The 27,314-nt window shown below is 47.4% G+C and overlaps 1 protein-coding gene and 1 long non-coding RNA gene across 2 annotated transcripts; both read left to right on the top strand.

The window, feature by feature from the left end:
- Positions 1-14,111: 14,111 nt before the first annotated feature.
- On the top strand, positions 14,112-15,945 carry LOC119222165 (serine protease 27-like). Its single transcript, XM_062560299.1, has 6 exons — positions 14,112-14,194; positions 14,285-14,305; positions 14,412-14,574; positions 14,798-15,066; positions 15,174-15,313; positions 15,524-15,945. Exons 1-6 carry the CDS (start codon positions 14,137-14,139, stop codon positions 15,914-15,916), a joined length of 1,044 nt encoding a protein of 347 aa, XP_062416283.1. The 5' UTR covers positions 14,112-14,136; the 3' UTR covers positions 15,917-15,945.
- A 655-nt stretch (positions 15,946-16,600) lies between these two features.
- LOC134109762 (uncharacterized) lies at positions 16,601-17,359 on the top strand. Its single transcript, XR_009943624.1, has 3 exons — positions 16,601-16,758; positions 17,082-17,102; positions 17,209-17,359. It is a non-coding gene; the product is annotated as an uncharacterized LOC134109762 (long non-coding RNA).
- The last annotated feature ends 9,955 nt before the right edge of the window (positions 17,360-27,314 follow it).

Genomic DNA, 27,314 nt, shown 5'->3' with positions numbered 1-27,314 from the left:
GGACTGTCACTGCAACCCTCCCGACAACGTGGCCTAATGGCTTTACGAGTACAATGTGACACTTTTTATATTCTCTTGTCGTCCGCCTGACGGGTCTTCACCCCCCCCCCCCTCCCAAACCCCTCCACACGGGCTCACAGTAATTGGCAACATTTGGAAAGGAGGTGGAAGATGTGTCGGCCCGCAGAGGCCTAGAGGACGTCAGCCGGTGACTCACTGGAACACTTCACCTGCTCGCACAACAAGCAGCAACCGTCAATTCAAACCTGTGTAGCTGCTTGCCTTTAGGCAACCGAAACGCTTACTTGTGTTCCGTTTGGGCTTAGAGTGAAATAATTAAACGATGTTTAAGAAAACAAACCTAAAAAGAAAGAAGGTGCAGATATTTTATTATTTATTTAGGCGGTGAGGCTTTGAAGACAGACTTTCGTGATACCTTCCAGATACCGATAGTAAAGTACACATTCCCCACTCGATGTAAACATGCGTTTAAATGTACCCACATATTCTATTAGCAGGTACGCCTGGAGCGCTCATGTCCTACCTGCCATCTGCCATCTATATCTATTCATACACATGAAGCTGCTCTCACGTGCAGCTCGCCCAGTAAACAAGGCGGACTCCATGTGGGTAGATGGAGGTCGCTCTCTCTATTACAGCAGAGAGGGAGGTGTGGAAGCAGGAAGCGCAGGCACCGGAGGGGAGCTATTTGTGTGGGATTGCCCCTCATCGTTGCCATTTCCCTCCAACAGCCAAATTGTGCTGAATAATACCCGCTGGGAAATTTCCGACATGGTCATCACCCTTTTCGAAGCAGGCAGGTGGAGGAAGAACGTGTTGGGGTTATCAGCCAGTGGCCTGAAGCAACGCGACGCACTCGCAGCAAATGCAAGTTTTGTTTTTTCCAGCTGCGCATTGAAGTTGCAAAACTCCTGCTTCATCTGGTCCCAGCAGCCCATAGCCATGATGGAGACAGGTTCACTGAACCCTCTCCAGCCGAAAATGGGATTCACTGGGCCAGCTGAGGCTTCACCGCTCTTTATCTATTCCTTCTCCTCAAGTGGCTTCTGCAGCAGCGTCTCATCGGATCCACCACTTCATGACATTAGGGTCCAGCTTTCTGCATATTCTGATACCCAGCATGAGTGACAACACTGCATCGCGTCTTTTCTTCGTGGTCCAGTCAAACATGCTGTAAAAGGGTTAAAGCTGTAAGAAGAAAATATATACTTTGGGAGCAGAGGAGTCGCCCCCTGCTGGTCACTACACAGAAGTAGAGTCATTTCCTCATAGACGTCTATGGGAGCAGAGGAGTCGCCCCCTGCTGGTCACTACACAGAAGTAGAGTCATTTCCTCATAGACGTCTATGGGAGCAGAGGAGTCGCCCCCTGCTGGTCACTACACAGAAGTAGAGTCATTTCCTCATAGACGTCTATGGGAGCAGAGGAGTCGCCCCCTGCTGGTCACTACACAGAAGTAGAGTCATTTCCTCATAGACGTCTATGGGAGGAGTCGCCCCCTGCTGGTCACTACACAGAAGTAGAGTCATTTCCTCATAGACGTCTATGGGAGGAGTCGCCCCCTGCTGGTCACTACAGAGGATGCAGAGCATTGCTGCCTGGTTCTGCAGCTACGCGTGTTGGTGCCGATGAACTTGGATCTGAAATTCAATTAACGCAACAGGACAACAAGGAACAGCACAAAGGACCGAGGCAAAGGGTCAGAAGGGAGACGCCAGGAGAGATGACAAGGATTTAGTTGTAGCCTGAGCTTAAATGAATGTAATTAGGTGGTGCAATGGCCCTGCTGGCCTCACTTCCAGGCTAATTCAATTTGAAGAATGACGAGAGGACATGATTGTGAAAGCAGGTGAGCAAGGTATTTGTGTAGAGGTTGAGAAAGTGAGCGTGAACGGAGTCGTTACAGAGGAAGGGGACCGAGGCAGGGTGCAGCGGAACAGGGGGGTGTTATGTGGGGGGGGGGCGAAGGAAAATTGCCGTGAAAAGGAAAGATAAGAACGGGGAGAAGGTCGATGAGTCGTGAGATTCCTTCACGTGTAGCAGAAATATTCAACCAAGACCCCCAAGACCTGGCCAATAGGATCCCTGTGTTTGTTCTTCTGCCCGGACACATCCATAAAAATCTTCCACTCGGCGAATGTCACATTTGTTGAGAGCTTATCTTGTTGTTCCGTGGTTCCAGGCTCTGGAGATGCTCTCAATCCTGAACACAAATGACATGTTGCAGACCACGAAAACACGCTGAACCCACGCTGGTGCAGCAGAACCCTTCACACAGCAGCAACAGAACTGCATGAACACGATAATAATATGTATTTGTGACCTTTAGCAACAACACACATATGCATGAGAGATGCACATGAATGCATATAAATCTGCACACACACAAACACACACCAGCCGGATGCCAACTGAATACCAATGAGCGCAGGGAGGCAAAACAATCCTTAAGGCTGAAGGGTGATAGGAGCTCACGGGGGGGGGGTGCACACAAACACGCACGCAGGTCAAACTGGGCGATGGAGCAACTAAAATGTCACAATATTTGGGACCTAACACTGCAGGATTGTTCCTGTTTCAAGGTATGCTAATCGAGCAGTTCATTATCAGTAATGGGGACATAATGAGTTGTTGGGGGGGGGGGGGGGGGTTTCAGGGGCATCAGATTTTTTTAATGACTCAACTCAGACATTTCGCAAAGAACAGCTGACTAAGGTGATGCTTTACATCGCTGCTACGTGGTCCTCTGATGCGCCCCCCCCCCACCCCCCTCCACTCCTCCATCAGTCGATCCGTCTCCGGGAGCAGGACCCTACGTCCGTCTCTGTAGAACATCTGGAATGCATGAGTGGTGGACAGGCTTCTGTCTGATGAGAAACGACTTTAAATCATGCCGTTTATTTCCATTATCGATCCACGCGGCAGTGAGACTCTCAGTGAGACACCGCACGCCTTCCTGCAGACCGCGTCCATGCTTTCAAATCGGTTTTCTTCCGACAAAGACTCTTTCAGCATATTAGGAGGCAGTGTGCTTCCTGCCGGCCGTTGGGAAAAGCTCCGGGTTGCTGCTCACTTCCACTACAAAGTGTTATGAAGACTCATGCGGCTGCACATGGACCCCCCCCACTGTCCTACACACTTATTGAAGGTGTCCCGGCCCATCGGCTTCCAGATGCTCTGGAGAGCTAAAGAGGACGGACGGGACGCTGCGTGTCCCCCGTCCCTCTTCCTGCTGTCACACCTGAGGTCTCACAGAATGAGATGTAGATGGTAGGTGGACATCTTGATGCTTTCCCTCCGCTCCATCCGGCCTCATTTTCCGCTCCTCTTCCTTTTGTCTCCTCCACCTTCTCAGCTCCTCCCCTGTTGCGCTTTGTCACACTTTACAGCACATTTCCCTCCATCTTCCTCCTTGGCGCTGCATCTACTCCATCATCTTTCATCTCCAATTGACCTCCGCTGACCCCGTGATGCGCTGCAGGGAGGAAGGCTTTCGGCCGCCGTCGGGGGGGCGCCAGACGTGACTCGACATGACGAAAAAACCAGAGAGCGAGTGGACAGGTGCGAGGAGAAGAGCAGTGTTCATCTGACCTCCATCCACACCAGGGAGCAGAACACAACACACATGATGCATGGTGGTGTTTTACAAACAGCCTCCTCTTCCATCACAGTGGGCCTGTGTGGATCTGGGAGTGCATTGTTGGGAGGATGCTGAAGGATGTTGGCTTGAAATCACACACTTCATTAACTTTAATGAAGTCGTCAAACGCTGAGAGCAGCTTACGAAGCAAAGCCCTTTAATGTGAGCCGGAGTTGAGGGAGGGAAGATGTTGGAGTGGTAGATTGGTGATTAGTGAGAACTTCTCCCACTGCATTAATGTAGCAGTCATGCGTCAGGTATTAGATCATCAACTGTCTTCTTCCTGCTAAATGCTTCCCTTCAGGCTGGATTGGGGGGGGGGGGGTATCTGTCAGCTGGAACATGATGTCCTTCAAGGGGAAGCGCCTGAGAAGAGGCCCTACAGCTACAAAACGCCGTGTCCAAACCAATCCGATCCCTGCAGGATGGGAGTCTCTCGGGGGCTTGTCGGTGTCTTTAGTCCCGTCCGACCTGGAGACGGCGTGTGTGTCATGTGACTATCGGACGGAGATGTGCAACCGAGGGCGACTGCATCTCAACCCGCCCTCAACTTCCTGACCTCAGGCTGCCAGGCCCTGGAGGGGCCCCGAGCTCCAGCTGAAAGGGGGGGGGGTGGCTCGTGTTCAGACCACGTCTTCTGGCCGGGGGCCCCGCCCTCACGCGTGCAGGGCCCCCGGCTCGACGCGCTCTCGCCTCTTTGGATCCGAGCGCGTGTTTCTGCTCCAAAGGGAGAACTGGAGAGCAGAGCGAGGCGTTTGTGCACCTGTGTCCCCTTCACGTCTCATCTCATCCCGCCTCGCAGGCCCTCAGCTGAAGCCGCTACGGGGGGGGGGGCATCCGGGTAAATGTATGCACCTGTCTTCTGAAGAGTCAGCATCCTGCCATCCAACCACATGAACTACGCGCAAATCCGCCACCAGAGAGCAAAACACGAGCCACAACGCCGTCGTACACGCGGCGCGGCGCCTGTTCTCCACCGAGCTGCAGCCGTCTGCGTGGCGAGCGGCTCCTCCGGGCTGCACGCCTCATTGGCAGCGAGCTGTTACTCGGCGGCGTGCAGCCCAGAGGAGCCGCTCGGCGGGGGGGCTTCCTCCGATTTGTGGGCTCGATTGAGTCTGTGAATTCTGAAGGGAAACCTCGCAGGTGACACGTTTACATAACCCCCCCCCCCACATACACACACACACACATCCCATTTATTAGAGTGACAGCAGTAGATGGATGTCTGATCTGAACATCAAACATCAGCTGATATTTGCACACAGCTCGTTTGAAGCTTGTAATATTTTGGATTTTCGTACTTTATACATAAAAAGGAGCTCAGGTGTATTAGTGTGCTTTCATTGATTTACTCAATGAGACTTGAATGAATGAAAGTGGGGGGGGGGGCAGTCGTGAGGTCGGTGAGGTTTCTGACTGCTTGTTTATTTGTCTCCTCCAGAGGGAGGAGTTCAGAGGATTAACCTCTGACCTCTCCGGTCCCTGGAGCATCAGTATCATCATCAGAACAAACGCCGCTAGGGTCAGAGGTCACCGGTTAGATTAGCGCTCTGAAAGAAATGAAGGTCGAGCTCAGCGTGGGACCACCCCCCCCCTTGAGGAGACGGAGGCCCCCCAGTGGGAAGAAGACGAGACACACGATGACGCAGTGTAGCACTAAAGTACACACTGAGTGGTACAGAGGGAGGAGCTGAGTCACCGCTGGAGGAGGACACGCACGGAGGTCAAAGAGCTTCAGGCCGACTGGCAGGATACTGGCTGCGTCTCTTTGAGCGGGACGGGACGGGACGGGACGGGGGGGGGGACCTCTGGAGGGAGGTGCCGGGCTCCTTTCTCCTGATGGACGAAGACAAACAGCCGATGAAAAGCTCCGTTAACGTATTTTACACCTGGGACACATTCCTCGTTAGGAGACTTCCTCATCACGTCCCCGCCGTCCTCGGCCTTTAAAGTGACCAACGAAGCGTCAAAGAATCACCGCTGATGCATCCTCTGTGTGTGTGTGTGTGTGTGTGTGTGTGAATGGATGAGTCAATGATGTCCAGCTCAAAGAAAAGAGGTTGAATAGAGAGAGAAATCACAGTCCTCAGATGCACTGCGTCCACATCAATGTTCCCTCCTTTATTCTCACCCTGGGCTCTGTTTTCGGGGGGGTTTCATTCCTTGTGAAAACTCCTCGGTGACGGAGGAAGAGACAGAGACAGAGACAGAGAGGGACAGAGAGACAGAGAGACAGAGAGACAGAGAGGGACAGAGAGACAGGGACAGAGATCCCATCTGATCTCCTGTATGATAACAGCAGCGCTCCAGTGATCACATGTGGGATCTATTTCCAGTTGTGGACACAGCTGCAGCGTAGAAGATAAAATCGTAATCAGCTTCTGTGCAGCGCGGACAATAAATTGATCTCAATTGGTTTCCCGATGGGGGGAATGTTGATGGATGATGACAGCACATGAAACAAGGACCCGTGTTAAAGTTCTTGTTCACATGATGGTTGTTTCTTCAGAGGCTTTAATCAGATTTACATCAACAGCGTCGCTCTGACCACGGACCATGTGACCCTCTGGGGCGGCAGACAATGTAATTAGTCTTATAAGAGTCACGCTAGGGCACGCGCCCTGGCTGCTAATGAGTGGGATCACACACACACACACACACACACAGGTCTCCTGCGTCTAGCTTGGTGTCCCATAAACATTCTGGCAATGAATTCAAGATCAACGAGAAAAAGAGAACCGGGTTGTCACGGCAACAAAAGAAACAGAAAGCTGGAGGAGGAGACAAAGGTGGATGTAAGGATGCAACATGAAGGACTACTTTATGAACTCAGTGCGTCTGACGTGTGTGTGATGAGCATCAGAGCTCATTCTCACACTCTGTTAAAAGCATAAAAACAAAGTTTAAAAAAGTGATAATAATAATAATTAAACCCAAATCAATTCAAGTCACATCTTCCCCGAGAGGCTACTGACACACACACACACACACACACACACACACGCGCGCGCTTTGTTTCCATTAAAATGTGCGTCATGTCTGCCAATGATTACAATCTTTGTCCCACTGTGAAGATCCTCGAAAAATGTGAGTACGAGTTCAAAGACGACAAAAAGGTGGAAAGACTTGTTTTGGTGGCTTTTATCCACGAGATTGGAAGTGCAAATAGGCAAAAGGGGGGTGGGGGGTGTAGGGGGGGGGGACTCGGGGGGAGTGAGGGGAGACAAGGTGAGTCATCCCCCGCGTCAGCAGAAAGGTGCGGCGTGCCTCCTCTGATGCCACCACTAGGAGGCAGCAGATACGCTGCCACACACCACATGTCCTACGCTCGTCTTTAGAGGTCAGCACTAAAGGATGAAGGACCGACATCACAACGTGTCCTCCTGGAAGAGCCTTCCAGCTGTGGACCTCCATGTTTGACTCATCAAACCACAGCCCTCCACAGCCATAAAGTCACCTCAATAAGACAGAAATTCATCACGCCGCGTTTTCCATTCAAATACACACACACACACACACACACACACCCCTTTGATTATTCTCCCTCAGCCACGTCCGCGGCCCATGATCCTCCCTGGTTGTTCTGCTCTTAACCCCCGAGCATCGATCCCGGCGTCGAGGTGGAGGCGGATCGATTCATCGGGCAGACGGGACGCGTCCGGCGCCCGTAGGACGGATCAAAGACGCGGAGGCCTCCGGGCGCGTCTTCAAGGGGACGCATTTGTTTCACTTAGTTCCATCTCATCAGGAGAGTGGGACGTTTGTCTCCTTCATTGACTTCAGGGGACGTCCTTGTCTCGGGCCTCAGGTGTAAACCAGTTAGCTCCTTTTGAGGCGCCGCCGGCTGCTGATGCCGCCGCGGGGTCAACCACGATCAGAGGAACACACGACACATTAAAATATAGAAATCAAACCACTTTGTGTGGAACACTGGCAGCTAAAGTCAATCAATATTTCTGTGATTCATTTTGCATCAACAATAAAACAACGAGAAGAGAACATTTGACTCGATGGATGCAGCACTTTGTGAACCTTGAAACGCACAAAGTGACGCACTTTTCACTTGTGTTTTACTGTAATCTCACAACGTATTGATGACGTATTGGTTGTTTTGGACAGGAAACGTCTGTGTTGGCGTCGCCGCGGCGTGACGTCGACCCGATGAGCGAAACGCGCGCTCAGCGCCCGCAACGAACTCCCACGTTGTTTCCAGTGTGGCTTCACCGACACAAACCCCAAATGTTTGCACACACGCTCAAGCCGCTCACTTCTTCTTCTTCTTCCTCCTCCTCCTCTTCCTCCTCCTCCCACACGGCGGCCGCCAGCCTCCCGCCAACCAATCCACTCCCTCGCCAGCTGTCACTATCGACTATCTCATTGTGTGTGTGTGTGTGCGTGTGTGTGGCTCCACAAGCCGACACACACAGGAAGTGACGGCAGCAGACGTTGTTGTGTTTGTGGGAGGAGTCGTTGAAGGTGGTGAGATGTCCTCAGGAGAAACAGACTCCACGTCTCCTCTCGTGTTGCTTCGGGGGTCGATGGTGGGTATTGATCCACAGATTGATGAAACACACACACTCAAGTCTGAGCACAACAAGTCTTTAGATTTGCAGGGTTTAAAATGGCGTTACTTTGTGATTTTCAATGGCGTGAGAAGCCCTTCAATAAATGACTTGTAGTGCAATAAAAACAAACATGTTTAATTAATGAGAGTACGGCGCTGTAGAACTGTCCTTTGTTACCGAGACATAAATCCACATCTTACGCTGCGGCGCTCGTCACCCTGTCACATAACAGCTTCGTAATTATGCGGCTTTATGCTGGTGAAATGTTCGCCTGATTCATGGTGGCTCGTGAAAGAGAAAAGACGCCAACGAGCCCTTCAGGCTGAAGCCACGTGCCACAGGTGACAGCCTTCAGGGCGCCATTCTCACTGTGTCCAACAGCAAAAGGGATCACAGGCTATGATTTGACATCGTCAGCTTCCAAAGGCCACAGCGCGTGACCCGTGGCCCCTGCAAGTGACCTCTGACCTCCACGTGTGAGCGGGGCCCAGGAGCCGCAGGCAGCGGATTGGAATGCAGCCGCTCTTGAACTTCCTGTATTTAACAGCTGGGAAACCTCCAAATGTCGGATGTGAAAAATGCGATCAGCGCTTCAGAGGGCGGAGTTACAAGTACTCACACACAAAACTGACCAAAGGGGTCAAACAACACTGCTGGCTTCTTCATGGATACAACACACACACACACAGAACCCGTTTGGCCGTGTGTGTGTGTGTGTGTGTGTGTGCGCGTGTGTGTGGGAGTTTGAATAAGTTTGCATAATGACTGAATGAGTAGCAGGAGTTTGTGCGTGTACTTGTGAGTGAAATCTCACCGCATAAATCTAACCTGGTTTAAGGTTAGATTTATGGTGTGTGTGTGTCTGTGTGTGTGTGTGTGTGTGTGTGTGTGTGTGTGTGTGTGTGTGTGGTGTGTGTGTGTGTGTGTGTGTGTGTGTGTGTGTGTGTGTGTGTGTGTGTTATTTTAACAAAGGGATTAAGACCAACCGGGACTCAATACCTGATTAATTCAGAGCTGAATTGAAAAGTCGATTCCAGCAAATGTATTTCAACACACACACACACACACACACACACTCTTATGCAACAGACACACAAATGCACAGGGAGATGCTCCTGTGAAGCCGTACAGAGAACCTCTCTGATGTCTATATCGACATTCGACTAAGAAATAGAGGAGATGATGAGTGACAATTAAGATTTTTAAAAATAATGGCACAATAAAACGCACACACACGTTAAATAGGAAGTCAGTCCCCACAGAATTCAACAACAAAACGATGCTGGTGACACAAACAACCACGGCAGCGTGACGAGGAAAAACTCCACTGTAAAATAACAGCAGAACTGCTGCTGTGATTGAAGATGTAAAAGGGAAGCCAGAGCGTTAAAGCTGCATTCTCTCTCCTGGCCACCAGCAGGGGGCGACTCCTCTGCTCCCATAGACGTCTATGAGGAAATGACTCTACATCTGTGTAGTGACCAGCAGGGGGCGACTCCTCTGCTCCCATAGACGTCTATGAGGAAATGACTCTACTTCTGTGTAGTGACCAGCAGGGGGCGACTCCTCTGCTCCCATAGACGTCTATGAGGAAATGACTCTACTTCTGTGTAGTGACCAGCAGGGGGCGACTCCTCTGCTCCCATAGACGTCTATGAGGAAATGACTCTACTTCTGTGTAGTGACCTGCAGGGGGCGACTCCTCTGCTCCCATAGACGTCTATGAGGAAATGACTCTACTTCTGTGTAGTGACCAGCAGGGGACGACTCCTCTGCTCCCATAGACGTCTATGAGGAAATGACTCTACTTCTGTGTAGTGACCAGCAGGGGGCGACTCCTCTGCTCCCATAGATGTCTATGAGGAAATGACTCTACTTCTGTGTAGTGACCAGCAGGGGGCGACTCCTCTGCTCCCATAGACGTCTATGAGGAAATGACTCTACTTCTGTGTGGTGACCGGCAGGGGGCGACTCCTCTGCTCCCATAGACGTCTATGAGGAAATGACTACTTCTGTGTAGTGACCGGCAGGGGGCGACTCCTCTGCTCCCATAGACGTCTATGAGGAAATGACTCTACTTCTGTGTAGTGACCAGCAGGGGGCGACTCCTCTGCTCCCATAGACGTCTATGAGGAAATGACTCTACTTCTGTGTGGTGACCGGCAGGGGGCGACTCCTCTGCTCCCATAGACGTCTATGAGGAAATGACTCTACTTCTGTGTAGTGACCAGCAGGGGGCGACTCCTCTGCTCCCATAGACGTCTATGAGGAAATGACTCTACTTCTGTGTGGTGACCGGCAGGGGGCGACTCCTCTGCTCCCATAGACGTCTATGAGGAAATGACTCTACTTCTGTGTAGTGACCAGCAGGGGGCGACTCCTCTGCTCCCATAGACGTCTATGAGGAAATGACTCTACTTCTGTGTAGTGACCAGCAGGGGGCGACTCCTCTGCTCCCATAGACGTCTATGAGGAAATGACTCTACTTCTGTGTGGTGACCAGCAGGGGGCGACTCCTCTGCTCCCATAGACGTCTATGAGGAAATGACTCTACTTCTGTGTAGTGACCAGCAGGGGGCGACTCCTCTGCTCCCATAGACGTCTATGAGGAAATGACTCTACTTCTGTGTGGTGACCGGCAGGGGGCGAATCCTCTGCTCCCATAGACGTCTATGAGGAAATGACTACTTCTGTGTAGTGACCAGCAGGGGGCGACTCCTCTGCTCCCATAGACGTCTATGAGGAAATGACTCTACTTCTGTGTAGTGACCAGCAGGGGGCGACTCCTCTGCTCCCATAGACGTCTATGAGGAAATGACTCTACTTCTGTGTAGTGACCAGCGGGGGGCGACTCCTCTGCTCCCATAGACGTCTATGAGGAAATGACTCTACTTCTGTGTAGTGACCAGCAGGGGGCGACTCCTCTGCTCCCATAGACGTCTATGAGGAAATGACTCTACTTCTGTGTGGTGACCAGCAGGGGGCGACTCCTCTGCTCCCATAGACGTCTATGAGGAAATGACTCTACTTCTGTGTAGTGACCAGCAGGGGGCGACTCCTCTGCTCCCATAGACGTCTATGAGGAAATTACTCTACTTCTGTGTAGTGACCAGCAGGGGGCGACTCCTCTGCTCCCATAGACGTCTATGAGGAAATGACTCGAATTCTCTCCTGATTTATTCCCTCAGTAAACATTGTAAACATGAGTTTATGCCCCCCCCCCCCCCCATGTGGTTTGAATCTTCAGCTCCTCAGCTACACGGTAACATGAACAGGTGTTACGAGACGAGTGGTCGTCTTAAGGACGCTGCGATACGGTATGCGGCTTTTTCAAAACGATACACTTAGTGAACGCAGTTAATCCACATTACAAGGTTGTTCATCATCTCATGCAAACAATGTTTGAAAGCAGCAACTATCGAGCCAAATGGTGCAAAGCCAATGTTTGTGTTTACACACCAAAAACAGATCCAGATCAACTTGGACACACACACTGTTTATCAGTCTCATTCATGTCCTTTGTCTTTTTCCTCGGCTTGCAGTCCCACTCATTGACTCAGGCCTTTGAGCGAGTCACACACCGACACACACAGACACACACAGACACACACAGTCACACACCGACACACACAGACACACACCAACACACACAGCCCTGCAGCAGCTTGTTTCTCCCTTCGTACTTCTAATCGGCGTGACATAGCCTGTTAGCTCCTAATCGGGATTCTGCACACATTAAATTGCTTGAGGGCGACTCGCAGCTCAAACAAATTGTCTCTTAAGCGGACGTTGATTGTAATATTTCACATCATCCATTTTAATTCCATGTTGTGATGGGTGTTGATGAAGCACGTCGTGAAATGAATGGCTTCTTCAACAAGCTCTGGCAGTCAGTTAGACGGATCTCACCGAGACGCCAACCTAAGCAAATGTCTAAAGTATTCTAGCAAGCCGCCCCATAAAAAAAAAACACGGGCGTGTTTGGGCCTATTGTCTCGCCGGCGAAGAATCACTGGACCGCCGCGGAAGGATTAACAGCTTCAAGATGGAGAATGCGCGGTGACCGTGATGATTGCAATACACAAACAAACTACTCAGTCAGGTTGAGGAAATCCGAGGCCTCGGAATGTGTGCGACAGCGACCGCTCCCTGTGACTCACGGGCGCCTTCACACGGACCGGCGAGTGGTTCTTGGCGAGAATAAATCAATCAGATGCAAAGTGGTGAAAACACATATATATATTTTTTTTGGTCATGGGGGGCGGCTCAGCAGACCTGCAGCTTTTTGGGAGTTTGTTCCAGATATTTTGAAGCAGAAAAAACACCACTAGACCAATAAATAAAGTTACAATAATGTGTAAATTCAACCCTTTGTAAGCATTCCTAGCAGGCTGCCATTTCATTGTTGCTGTGTGTTATTAGAAGGTAATAAGTGTCCCTGACTGATCTTGCCGAGCACTTGACCTTAACCAATACATTCGTGCCTCAGTGTTTACCGCTCATAACCGCTCATGGACACCATCCAGTTGGTGGCGATGTCAATGTTGCAGATATTTCTGCACACGGTGAAGAGATTTGGACTGAGGGGTGTCCATTGTAGTAAGCCCCGCCCTGAAGCATCTTCTGCTTCATGGTGTGTTTGACTCTGTTGCTGTATTGAAGAAGACTTCTTGATTTATCCTCACAGGGCCAGAGGAGTTACCCCCTGGTGAGCACTGGGGACAAAGCCATTAGAGTGTGTTGTCTTTGGCTTTAAATAATGTGGTCAAAAGTCAGACCATTACTCCGGCTTTACTGCGTGTCACTTTCTATGAGTACGACGAAGCCCTAAGACGGACAGTTTGTAATAAGTGCATTTCAACCATAAGGAAACAAAATTAAAGAACAAGAAACAACAAAGTGGAACTTCATCAAATAAGCCAATTTATATGTTGTTATAGATCCATAATAAGTACAATTTAAGTGCTACATTTTGTTCGTCGAGGTATAGTCTGAATTCATGTTTCTGTAAAAGCACAATTTAGAGAACAAATTCACTGGAAACCAAGAAGCTCAGCTGATTCAGGTCTTTCCAGGTTCGTAAAGCTCCGTGTAGATAAATGCTGTGCAGAGCTGGTGGAGGTCAAAGAGCAGCGGCTCAGGAATTTGATTACGCGCACATCCATGAGATGACATGTCACCGGCCCGATATTACTGATATACATGAATATTACTATTCATTGAGAAGTTCAATTCTGAGAATCCGAGAATTCTGATGACTGTTAAAGTCCCCCTGTGTGCGTTCAGAGAATACATCCGCATCACCCTAAGGCCGTCATCCAGAAAAATGGCTGCCACCAAGGGGACGGTTTGCGATGGTCCAATGTCAAATTTTGATCCTAATGTCATCTATCGTCATCAAAAATGTGGTACTTTTAATCAGATTGTTGGTTGGAATGGGTTGAGTTATGGACTTAACACTTTATTGCGCTTGTACAACAACTTGTATTATACGAGAATATAACTTGTTCAGTTTTATATCGAAATACTCTTTCTACTATTTGAAAAACTTTACGGCTCCTTTTACATCATTACTCGTTGAAATGGAGTGTGGTACTAAAGCATCCATAAGTTTTGAATTTTGAAATGATAAGTGGAAAGTAAAGGAAACATGGGGTGCGCCTGTGGAATTCCACCAGTCACTTATTCCGGTGGCTGCGTTCTATAATTAGGTGGTTTGTGGTTAGTTAGCGACTGGCAGCCTGTGACAAACATGTTTCACCTGATGCCACCTTCAGAGGGCAGGAATTTTGTTTTATTGGCAGGCTGGTTGAGGGGGAAAACCTAATGATGGTTTAATGGAAAGGCGGAGCCACCTCTAACCAACAGGCTATTTAACGGTGTGCTCTAGGTGGAAGAGCCAAAGCTCAAATGGCTAAATTCCAACTTCTGTGGGCTTCAGCCGGGGTGATCGTTCTCTTGTGCGGAGGTAAGACAATTTCACCGCTCAAAGGATGTCATGTTCCTCAAAGTGATGAGGTATCCCTCAACGTCTTTCTCTCTTTATTCTGAATTTCAGGGTGTCATTCACTGCTGCCAGGTAAGCATCCAAGAGAAACACTACAACTGTTCTTCAACTATCCCATTTCCTCAGCTATGACTCTTTGCATGAGACTGGCACCTCATTGTTCTCTTTTCCCTGTCAGCTTGCGGCCAGGCTCCAAAGAACACCAGGATTGTTGGAGGTCAAAATGCGTCTCCGGGAAGTTGGCCCTGGTTTGCAAGTATTAAGACTGACGGCCGTCCCTTCTGTGGAGGATCACTAATTACCAATCAGTGGGTGCTGACAGCGGCACACTGCCTGGGCAGGTGAGGACATGACTGTTTTGTAATTAAATAGGACTACGGCATGAGGCTAGAAACCAAATATTAAATATTATATACAAATATACAAATGTTAACACACTGCTTAGACGTTAGCACTTGTTAATATGTGCCATGCAAGTATTGCAATGTGGCTGAGGTACAAAGTATTCTGCCGTTATTAAACCAGAGACGGTAGTCTAAAATGTTGTCTTTTACTTGTCTATAGTAGGGATGACCTCCTTACCACAATGGTTTCTCTGGGCAGCCAAAGCCAGACGGTTATAAACTTCAACGAAGTGCGGACGACTCTCGAGAGCATCGTGTGTCATCCGTCATTCGAGTTCCTGACCAACGATAACGACATATGTCTCCTGAAGCTGTCCTCTCCGGTGAACTTCACCGACTACATATACCCGGTGTGCTTGGCCTCGGCAGGGAGCACCTTCCACACCGGGGTCAACAGCTGGGTGACTGGGTTTGGTAGCACTGACCCCAGTGAGCTCACACACTGCACAAAATCATGCTTCCCATGAGGTTTTGTCTTGCTTCGCGAACCTCTTTGACATTATTTGGTTTCAATGCATTGTTGTTTCTCTGAATAGGTTCGCCTTTCGGAGTTGAGATCCTGCAGGAAGTGAACGTACCAATCGTTGGAAACAATGAGTGCAGGTGCGCCTATCCTCAAATCACAGATAACGTGATCTGTGCTGGGCTCAGAGAGGGGGGGAAGGATGCGTGTCAGGTGAACACCACTTTTTGTCTTTTTATTTTCCATTGGAATGGGTGCCAAACAATCTAAAATCTTAATTCGTATCCCTGATACCTGCAATATTACGTTAAAAGCTGAATACTAGTTACTTAACCTCTGAGGGATCCATGCTTGAGAAAAGAGGGTGATTTTGAATCCAGAAGAAGCAAATCTATTCCAACAGCTGTCCATTTCTTTTCCCAGGGAGACTCGGGGGGCCCAATGGTGACCAAAGATGGTTCCATTTGGGTCCAGAGTGGAATCGTGAGCTTTGGCGAAGGCTGCGCCAGGCCCAACACCCCTGGAGGCTACGCCCGCGTGTCCCAGTACCAGGAATGGATCTCCAACGTTACCGGTACCAGCCGACCAGGCTTCGTCACCTACACATCGCCTGGAGTGGACAGCGACCTAAATTTGAACTGTTCTGACGTAAGACTCACAACCAAACCAACCCCAACCACCGCGCAGCCAGTCACAGAAGGCCCTACGCCTGATGGAAGTGTGTTCTCCAGTGGTGAAAGCATGATCCATTTCTCCCACTTCAGCCCACTTGGTCTCTTGCTGGTTTCCCTGTATGTGCTGGTCCGTCAGGTCTAACAGGAACATGTTAACTATTCGCAGAAATGTCTCACAACGAGCATTCTTCCTTCAATGGGAACTTTTTAAAGGTGCAGGTACATATATACATATATACACACACATATTACTGCAGTAGTGCTGCTCTGGGAGGCCTAACGGGAACATGTTAACTTTTTACTGTTCAAAATGTCGTTTTTTTAAAATGAAAAGCTCTGATTAAGAACACCAGAAAGCCCTTTTCTAATCAAATACAAAAGTCTCTTGTTGTACCACTAACCACGCACAACTGTGTTGAGCTACTCTTTGATTGCTGTTGTACATCATCATGAAGTCAATTTAATAAACCTGCAGATCATTGGATTAATGCTAACTTTGTTGAATGTTTTATTGACTTGTAAACAACAGATTTTCTGGTAAAATCATGAAATAAATAATTGTTTGTTGAGTTACATGCTATTGCTACATGTTGCAGATTATTCCAATATGAGTAGTTATGACATATCAAACCTGTTACCTGACAAATTTAATATTAAAGTGAATTGAATTCTTCTAGAGAAGAATTGTGCACATTTTCAGTTCGAGCTGCAGACAAGCACAGACAACAAGTCAAACACGTTTGACGTGATTCTTTAGCTTATCGCATCACTTACAGATTCTCAAAGCAATTTGATCATTGGTTAAATTCGGTGGAGGGGAAGAACGAAGTCGATGGTCTGTTGGAAAGCGTGACGCTGTGGGCGGACCCTCGTGTTCCTGAGAGGCTTTTTAACGGCGTGGACAAAGCGAAGGGGGCACAGCCAAAATGACTCGCGACCTGTTCCTATGTGGCTCTGCCCTGATGATCATCCTCTTTGCCAGTGGTAAGACTCTTCTCTTCACAAAATTACTCGTAATTTGGTTGACAGACAGTGGGTGAAGTACAAGGCGATCACCCTTCTTCAGCTCAGCTGATGGGACAATCTTTAAAGTTGTAAGTTGTAAGTTGAAAGGGAGAAGGGGGATGTCATGTAGCAAAGTCTTATAGTATTAGCTTTAGCAATCAGCTTTTTGTCCATTTTTTCCAACCAGCTTTTCAAAAGGTTTATGCCTAAAAAAGACTAGATTGTGTTGAGAAGTGCACATCATCCTCTGCCTCGCCCTGAAAAGGTTTGCTCAACTTCCTTCTCTTTGTTCTAAATTTCAGGATGTCATTCACAGATGCCAGGTACGCAACACGACAAGTTCTTCGACTTTTACAATTCCTCAGTTATGTAGCCGACTCTTTGCATACGACCCGTGTTGACGCCTCTTTGTTCTCTTTTCTCTGCCAGCTTGCGGCCAGGCTCCAAAGAACACCAGAGTTGTGGGAGGCCAAAATGTGTCCGCGGGAAGTTGGCCCTGGTTGGCAACTATTAAGTCTTACGGCCGTCCCGTCTGTGCAGGATCCTTAATTAACAATCAGTGGGTGCTGACAGCTGGTGGATGCAAGTGAGGAAATGACTGTTTGTTACCTTTTGTAGTTAAATACAACATACAGCACCTTTGTTTAAGTACAAAAACTGACTCATTTGTGGAGAGCTGAAGGCTAAACAAGAATTCTTTTACTTCTTGCAGCGTGATCGACCAATATTCAACGGTTTCTCTGGGCAGCCAAAACCAGTCCGGCCCAGGCTTGAACGGAGTGACTGTGGGAATCCAAATGGCCGTTATCCATCCGTCATACAACTCCTGGCCAAATAACGACTTACGTCTCTTGAAGCTGTCCTCTCCGGTGAACTTTACTGACTACATATACCCGGTGTGCTTGGCCTCGGCAGGGAGCACCTTCCACACCGGGGACAACAACTGGGTCACTGGGTTTGGTAGCTCTGGTGAGCTCACACACTGCACACATTTATCACAAAATCATGCTTCCTACGAGGATTTGTCTTCCTTCACGAACCTCTCTGACGTTATTTGGTTCTAATGCATTGCTGTATCTCTGAATAGGTTCGCCTTTTGAGATCCTGCAGGAAGTGAACGTACCAATCGTTGGAAACAATGAGTGCAGATGCGCCTATCCTCAACTCACAGATAACATGATCTGTGCTGGGCTCAGAGGGGGGGTGGGAGGATGCGTGTCAGGTGAACACCACTTTTTGATTATGCAATGCCTTATTACAGTAATGCATTGGGGTGCACATGGGAACCAAATAATGTTAAACTCCAAACTTCATTTCATGTCATACGAGTCTTTATCCAGTTATGTTAGCGTTGGCTTACCTTAGATTTCATGGTTTGTACCAGTTGTTTTGTAGCAGATTCTTGGCAGTGACAAAACTAAGAAACAGATCATTATTTGCTTCCCTTTGCTAATCTATTCCTTGATATATCGGTTATTAAACATATTTGAGGTTCATGGTTGAGAAAAGAGGGTGATTTTGAATCCAGAAGAAACAAATCTATTCCAATAACTGTCCATTTCTCTGCCCAGGGAGTCTCGGGGCCCCAATGGTGACTAAAAATGGTTCCATTTGGGTCCAGAGTGGAATCCTGAGCATTGGTGACAGATGCGCCGGGCCCAACACCCCTGGAGTCTACACCCGCGTGTCCCAGTACCAGGAATGGATCTCCAATGTTACCGGTACCAGCCGACCAGGCTTCGTCAACTACACATCGCCCAGAGTGAACAGCGACCTATATTATTACTGTCCTTACTTTACTTTCACAACCAGTCCAAGCCCAACCATCCGCTATCGACCAGGCCCTACGCGTGATGGAAGTGTGTTCTCCAGTGGTGAAAGCATGATCCATTTCTCCCACTTCAGCCCACTGGGTCTCCTGCTGGTTTACCTTTATGTGCTGGTCCGTCAGGTCTAACAGGAACATGTTAACTAATCGCAGAAATGTCTCACAACGAGCATTCTTCCTTCAATGGAAACTTTTTAAAGGTGCTGGCAGGTATATATATATATATATATATACACACATATCTCTGCAGTATGGCGAGAAGTGAAAACTAAACTTTACAGGGTGGTTTGTGTTTATTCTTAATTGCTTCTGAATGCAATTATAAAATGCATTATTTTTAGGAACTTGCAGAGGATTGGATTGACGGGAAAAAACATTGTCTCTTTCTTTTTCATTGTATTTTTTCTTATATCAAATAAAATATGCATATCAAGTTCATCTCTGAATTGTTGTTTGTTTGCCATGTATAACAAATGATTTGATAATTGAAATAAAGTGCGTATGCCACATATTACCAGATTGCTAGATAGACAAAATTGAGGAAAATTGTTTTTAGGCTTTCATGCCATAATTTGAAAGAAACTTATTTGCACATTTGAATGGGTCGCCTAGTGAAAGAGTCGATGAACATTTAAAATAGAAACAGATCAACCGAATTGATTTTAAATGGTCCAACGCAATCGCACTCTACATCGAAACCAAAATCTCACTGTCACGCAATGCTGGGTGGCCATAAAAGATGCAACATCCATCTTCGTTGCACTTTCTCATCTTTTCATTCCGTACCGTACCTTAAAATAAAGGACGCTCTGGTTTTGGTTATAGGATCACAGCACGCAGCAGCAGGAGAACTAGTGCAGTTCACACACTCAGGAATGGTTCCGATCTTGTGTGCTTGTGTGTCATCATGGAAAACCTGTCCCAGGAGACACAACGGCCTTTAACATGTCCGTGTCAGTTCATGTACTTGTCCAACTAGCTTATGTTGTGCATCTGGTTTTGATGGGAGCGGCTTCACAACTTGGGCCATCAAGGTCACCCCTTGGCTCCCTGATTAAAGAAAGCGACTCGTTAACTCAGCCCTTTGTCTGACGCCACGAAGAGTTTGAACTCAGAACCACTAACACTTTAATCCACAACTCGATACCTGTAGGTGCAAGAAAACCTCTGTGAGAGCAGTTACATTACTGGGATGGAGTTACACCGCATTAAACTAAGGCTACTAAAAGGTACCTTGTGTTTGATTGACTTTAGTGTCTCCACAGTCTCTTCTAACTTCTCCACTTTCACTTTGGGGTAATGGAACTTTCCATCTTAAAACACGGTCTGTCTGTGAAACAATAAGGGGTGAGTCACTTCTCCAAAACATGCCAAAAATGAACGCGATGTGATGTTCAAAGTAAGGCATGGCGTCTGCATTTAAAAAGGGGAGCGGAGTGGTGGTTCAGCCCCGGGCTCAAATTTTGACATAACGAGATTCTGCATTTTTCAAATGTGGGAGAATTTAGAATTTAAAATTGAATCACAGTCAAAGACAATCCGATACTTACAGATGCAATTAAAGGTTTATTAATTAAACGCAGGCCCATTTTACCACGAGTTGACCCCAGTTCCTTGGGGTCTTAGTACTTTGGTCGAAATAGGATAATTTAAAACAGCCCCCTTTTCACCCCGTCTAAAACAGCCCTCCACAGAGTGACCCGTTCCTTTAAATGCTAATGAGCCATCTCCCTCCCCCTCCATGAAGAATCCGTGCAGTCGACCACATCTGGAGGGCTACATTCGCTTCATGCCACAAATTACTGTAAAATTACGAGACATTATAAACAGTAATATGCTGTTATTCGTCAATACAGTTGAATACTGTAAAATATCACAGAGGTTGACATCTTGGAAAAAAACAAAAATTCACCGCACGCTACTGTTTAAAGTTGCCGTATAGTACTGTGTTTTTTCCGTTTTCGGTTTTAACTCCGCCCACTACTCCGTCTACTTCTTATTTAACACTTTCAATGTAAAGCACCAATTTACGAAGTCAGAATCCTCCATCTGTGACAAATGGAAATAAATGGCTTCTGGTTCTGATCTGATCAAGACAGTGTAACGAAATCTGTAGACATCAATCCACCTCGCACCCCCTGCTGCTCCACCTCACACAGCGTGGTGCTCCACCTTGCAACGCCTGCTGCTCCACCTCGCACAACCTCTTCCTCCCTCAGTAACACAAAATTGCGCTAAGTTCCCTGAAAATGTAGTTGCAGACCTTTCCGTGGTTGAATGTGTTCAGTGTTTTACAGTCAAGTATTTTGAATGTTTTTTGTTGTTGAAAACGCATTTGCAGTAAATCCAATTTTATGTTACTTTTATTATTCGTATTTTTCAACAATGTTAAGTTTAAGGCCACGTGAGAGAGACTCTCGTTTCAACCTTCTTTTTCACACATGAACATCAGCCTCTTTGTTATTCTGCAGCTGTGATGCTGGATGATTATTTATCTTTATTAATACAATTCAAAAAAAGGAGAAAAATCTAACTGATGGGCGAGAAACATCCTTCTGAAGCTAAAGTGTATTTCTCAGCCTTTTGTTTCCTTGTGTCGCTCTCTTTCTCACTGAGAAGTGTTTTTTCGTTTAATTAGCATGAATCATATTATTTTTGACAGAAACCATAATGAAAGAGTCTCCTTGTTATTGTGTCCATTTTCATTGCTTTTCAGTGTCCCATTTTACTGCTTTGTTACATAATGAATCATTTGTCATGTGTATTTTATGACATCATTTGGTGCATCCGATGAAAGGGAAAAGTGAGGCTTAAAAATAAGAAATGCTCAATATATCTTTCACCGTGTTTCAAAAGGCTTGTTGAAGGTTTTCTTTTCATCGCATTGGTGTGAAGATCAGAGCTTCGAGAAGAAAAGACACGGAAAGCTAACTAAAAGAGAACGCTGTGGCTCTTCAGTGGCGTTTAACAAAGAGCTGAACGCATTCAAATTGGGCCTCTGAGGCGCTAAAGAGCAGAAATCCTTTGATCCAACAGGAAAATAAATGGATGATGGAGAAAACATGCAGCAGAACGCTGAGAGACGGTTACACTCGTCTTCTTACAGTGGAAAATGTCTTCAATAATAACACATTCTGTCCATTCTACGCCCGCCAAGATAATGCACCTGTGCAGCGTACCGCTGTGTTTGGATCGTTCAAGGGGAGAAATGAAGCCTTAATGAAGAACGTTGAGGAGCAGTCTGAGCAGCTCAGACCCTCTCAGGAGATAATAAACACCACTGGTCACGCTGCAAGATTCATGGAAACCAAACCAGCTGCAACCCAATAACACACCTGTCCATCCTCGGCCAGAGCGGACCTCAGAACGTGCACACGTGTATGTGCACGAGAGGCAGTCTGAAGCTTCTCCTCCCTGCAGCTTGGTCCCCCCCCGACGATCTGAATGCCTGCGCTCTCCTCCCTTCTGTGTCCAGGTTCTTGCATTAGGCTCACGGCAAAATAAAAAATAACTGTGTGTGTGTGTGTGTGTGTGTGTGTGTGTGTGTGTGTGTGTGTGTGTGTGTGTGAGAGAGGGGTCAGGTGTGCTTGAGGGACACAAGAGTAAATTGCTTTAATCTTCCTCTCTGCAGCCTCAGCAGCAGAACTGGGTATAGTTTGCTTCAGTTGCCATTTATGTCTCTCACACACACACACACACACACACACACACACACACACACACACATACTCTCACTCCTCTTCCATCCCTTTGTCATAAATCATATTGATGAATATCGTCTTCACAGGCAAAAGGTTTCAGGTGTGAAAAACGATTTGAAAACCTTCAAGCAAACAAACCTGTTTATGACGGGCCTCACACACACACACACACACACACACACATCCTATCCTGAGATGTGCTTCTGGAGCCTGATTGATGCCACTCAGATCGATTGATTGGACGATGAAGTCCAGCCGTTCTTATGAAAGTCTTCTTGACTGAAGATGCATCAAATTGGTCTCTGAACGAAGCTTTCTTATAGCAGCCATTGATCATCATCATTGATCCTTTGGAATCCCACGGAGCTCTTCTTCTTCAGTTTTAACCCCTCCTCTTCCTCGTCTGCAGTCACAATCCAGTGGCTCTTTCACAGTAGGAATAATCCGACAAACATGACGATGATGATCTGCTTCAGTGAAGAAGAGGAAGAGTTGGATGGGTACCATTTAGTTCAATACATCGGTGGTTTTGTGGCCTCCTGGAGGATCCATTTCGTTTGGCATCAGGCTGCCGGCGCTTCACAGAGAATTGGCTCAAATCCGACGTGTTAGAAGCGGATGAGTGTCTGTAATGGTGAATCTCATTCGACCCCATCTGGTTCTCACGGTAATGGATTCAAGAGCACTTGAGGAAGAGGCTTTCAAAGCTTCATTATCATCCCGTAATGAAGACATTTTTATTTACATTTGAATGTGTCTTCAGGCTTATTTTCCCGCTCGTCGTCCCCCTCAAATACGTCCTGTGGTTTCTGAGTTCACCTTGTAATGTGTCCTTTGATCAGCTCGCTGTAATCGAGTTAAGATGTGAACTTAAATGGAGGTCATAGCAGAGAAGACTTGATGCTTACATTTCACTCGTCTCGATATAAATGAGAATGAATTTCCTCAGGCGGGACGACGTCTTTCTCCCGTTACGAGGCGCTCACATCATCCACGTTACAAAGGCTCCACGTTCCTGCTTCATTTCACCAGCTGCTGTCGGCATCTGTATAAATATCACTCTAAGTGGGGGAATTAAAGTCAGGATTAGGGATTTATTTCTTTTCCTCCTCTCTCATTCACCCCCGTCGCCTTCATCCTGTAATCTTCTCCTTTTTCTTCTTCCCCTCCTTCTGAAGACGAGACTGCGGGAATCATCCTGTTCCTTTACAGATTCCCTGTCAATCTCGTGTCCTCCTCCCTCTGCTTTCATCCTTCAGAGGGGATGGAGACACATCTCCTCCCACCTACCAGATGGTTGCACGTGAATGGCACCAGCGGATATTTATAGTGGACGGGTCCCGAAATCAGCCGTGGTCATTGTGTTCAAGAGGTCTGCGAGGATTAGCCGCTCTAATGATCTCGCCGGGGGGGTGGGGGGGGGGGGGGGGGTGCCAGAATCAATGTGCTGGTAATGTCCATGAATCCTGTTTGAAATGATAGATTTACAGATTGGAGATAAAGTAAAGTGACCCGAACTGATTCATTTATTCCCTCAGTAAACATGAGTTTAGTTTCAGCTCTTCTTCCATCCAGCATGATGTTTATTCACTACATTATGGTCCATTTAGATTCAACTAGGCCATGAAGCAGGTGATGCTTTGGGGCGTTTCGTCTGAGGCTCAGAAGCAGAGAAGCCAAGCGTGACGTAGTGTTACCTTGAAGAAGGCGTTTGTACCCCAGAATGTTCTTTTTTTCATCATCAGCACAAAGTACATCTGTAAGGTTTCACTTTGGAATCCAAGCCCCCGGAGGTCCAATCCCTGCCCCCCATCAGAGAGCACGATCCACCTCCAGCAGAGGTCGTTATGAATCAGTGAGCTCCGCCGCCTCGGCACCAATCACAAGTGACCCCCCCCCCCCCCCCCCCCATGGGAGAAAAACCCCATTACTGGTCATTCTTGTATGACGACTCGTTCTCCCATCAGCGAGAGCCGGAGTGAACGCGGACCTGTAGACTGAGGACAGACGGAGACGCTGGTGTCTCCCTCAAGGAGGACATCTAACAGAATAAGTACCTCTGGTTCCTCTGGTTCCTCTGGTTCCTCTGGTCCAACACAGGAGTCGGACCTCCTGCCGGGTTTCTCCAGCAGAGCTCAGAGGCTTCGGCGTTCATTCATCACAGAACGCTCACGCGCTGCCATTTATCCAGAGAAAAAATGAAAAAGACCAGAATGCATTTCACCCAGCAGACAAAGACCCGGAGTCACAGCGTCGGACCTGAAGCGGCTCATTTCAAGACGTTTTCATGAAGAATAAACCTGAAAAAAACAGAGCTGAATCTGTTAGTTTGATTTCAATTATTTTTACATTTTGAGGTTTAGAGTTTTTTTAAATCCAGCACCGACCGAGATGTTTCTCATACTTAAACATATGTATAAATTGGTGAGTTATCAGCAGCTCTTTTTCTCCTCAAGTTCTATTTCTTACAAACACAAATTCACTGGTTTCACGCAAAGGGAGAAAAACCAAAAAGCTATTTTGGTCAGGATGAGAATTGGCACCATTTCACATGATTCTCCAGATAAATGAGGAATCAGGAACATTTATTGCCAAAATATGACATGGCAGAATGAAAGAGATGTATTATAAGCACATTAAAGAAGGACAATGTGGTGAATGATGGGATATTCTACTAGAATAAGAGGAGATAATCTGCTTAGTGAGAATTAAGACGGATCCGTTCCAAAGGAAACGAAGGGGCCGTTTGTCTGTTGAAAGTCGCATCCTTTCATCGGGTCACGAGGAGATGGTTCTCAGTTTAGAGAACAGACCCCACAGAAGCCGTGATGAGACCATCTGGTGCTGAAAGGAAGAGACGAGTAACCACCAGGTGACAGAGGATCTGTTCCGGCTGCAGATGTGAAACAACCTTTGGGCCGTAGGAAGCCCCCCCCCCCAGGAGAGACAGCCCCAGATGACTCCATTAATGTCCTATTTACTTCAGAGGAATGAAAAGGACTGAAAAGGACGACGTAACCGAGTATCGCACACAGGTCCTGCTCCAATTGTTCATCAGAAAACAGACTTCAGACCCAGCGATGGTCCGATTGAGATCCAATTGGGGCCGATGAGGTCGCTACCCATTCCTCAAAAAATAGTAAATGCCGTTACCCCGGCAACTGGCTCTTTTGTCCCGCCTTTTCACTGGGATTTTGTCTTATGCCTCATTCAGCGTCTTTGTGTCTTAGTCATAAATCCTTTTTTTTGTTTAAGTGTAATGTGATCAAACATTTCAATAATTGACATTTACTAAAAATACTGAACGAACCGTCAATGGAGCCGAAGTCAACTGATGATTTCCCACTGACTGCTGGGAGTGAACAAAGGGATAATGTCTCATAGGGGAAATAAAATGTGACCTCTTCCTCTGTGATTAGAGCCGGAGAGGAAGCAGCAGCGGAAGCTGAGGACTGGAACATTACAGAAAACCACAGGTCAAAGCAGCGCAACAGATCGCAGTGAATGTCGTATAACATTTGACCACAAGATGAGACTGTGAGGTGCAAAGGGAGGCTCTGAATCAGTATTGTTAAGAATACATGAGAAAACACATTTACACCCCCCCCCCCCCCCCCCCCCTGAAGAAAGGAACAACATGCAGGTTTGGGCGTTTTTAGTGTGGTTCTCACACAGCGAGGCCTCTGGTGATGTATTCGCTGGCTCTGCAGACGCTGCATCCATATTCATAAGACTCCAGTCCCGAACGTTTGGCACACGCACAAGCGCAGACACACAATCACACACACACAAGCGCAGACACACAATCGCACACGCACAATCGCGCCGGGCCAACATCCAAAGACCCTCCGTTGTTACCTGCCTCCGTACGACGCACAGCGAGGACGGGATGCACGGACTCACTACTACACTCTGCACCCAATGAAAATATGGATTTTAAAAGGAATTAAGATTCAGACCCAGTCAGGATGCAACAGGTTTAGTGAGACACCGTCTACTGCATTAATCCCCCAAACCCAGAACTTTAGAAACCCTCTGAATCCAAAAACCCATTACACTCAGGCTACTAGAGGTTATTTGACGTAATAACACACATCTCACCACAGAGCCATTATGAACAATTGATCCCAGAGGGAAGTGTTACTTAGAGCCCAAACAGACGGATTTAACCCCAGAAATGAGACACACTGAGAGCAATGAACACCTCTGTGGGTGGAACAAGGTAGAAAATCCACACATATTAAATAAAATGATGCTAAAAATATGACAAAAGCAGAAAAAAATGGATGTTATCAGGAGCAATGGGCTCAGAAGGCCATGATGGGCCCCGTGTTGGATTGGAAGGGCTCCATATATCGTGTGTGTGCGCATGCAGTAAAAAAATGAAATTATTCTATTTTATACAATAGAAATCTAAATTCAGTCAAATTATTTGAATATGAATTCAAGTCGTTGCTCAACAAGAGAATTTTCCTTTGCAAACCCACGTCATCGAGGCCCAAAGTGAATGGATTTCCACACCTTGACCTCCCTCCAGCGGGCTGTCACTGGTATCTGTGCGACAACGCAGGCCAAAAGAGGAGGATTGAAGCATCAGAGCTGTCATGTGGTTGACTTATTGATCCGTGCAAATCTCTCCGGACCAGGAGGCGTCCGGCACTGATTGTCATCTGAGGAGGGAAGGCCTGCTGGACACTTTTATGAGGAGTTTATATGATGAGCCCGATACTGAAGTCCAGGAGCAGTGTGAAAATGAAGCTGTCTGACGAGGATTTAAGGAATAAATGTCACTGCCAACAGATTTGATCAGAATCGACATTGTGCTTAAGAGCTGATTACATTCGAAAGCCCAAAACGGCAGGAAACCCACCTCCAGGTACCGAAAACAAAGTTCTCAGCCATCAGCCAATCACAGTAAGCCCCGCCCTAAAGCGTCCCGCTATATGGTCTATTTTACACTAAATGAACATCATGCTGCATGGAAGAAACTAGAGATTTAGACCATA

This window comes from Pungitius pungitius, chromosome 1, assembly GCF_949316345.1.
Source record: "Pungitius pungitius chromosome 1, fPunPun2.1, whole genome shotgun sequence".
In the NCBI taxonomy this organism is placed as follows: Eukaryota; Metazoa; Chordata; class Actinopteri; order Perciformes; family Gasterosteidae; genus Pungitius; species Pungitius pungitius.
This window is presented reverse-complemented; position numbering and strand designations above follow the sequence as displayed.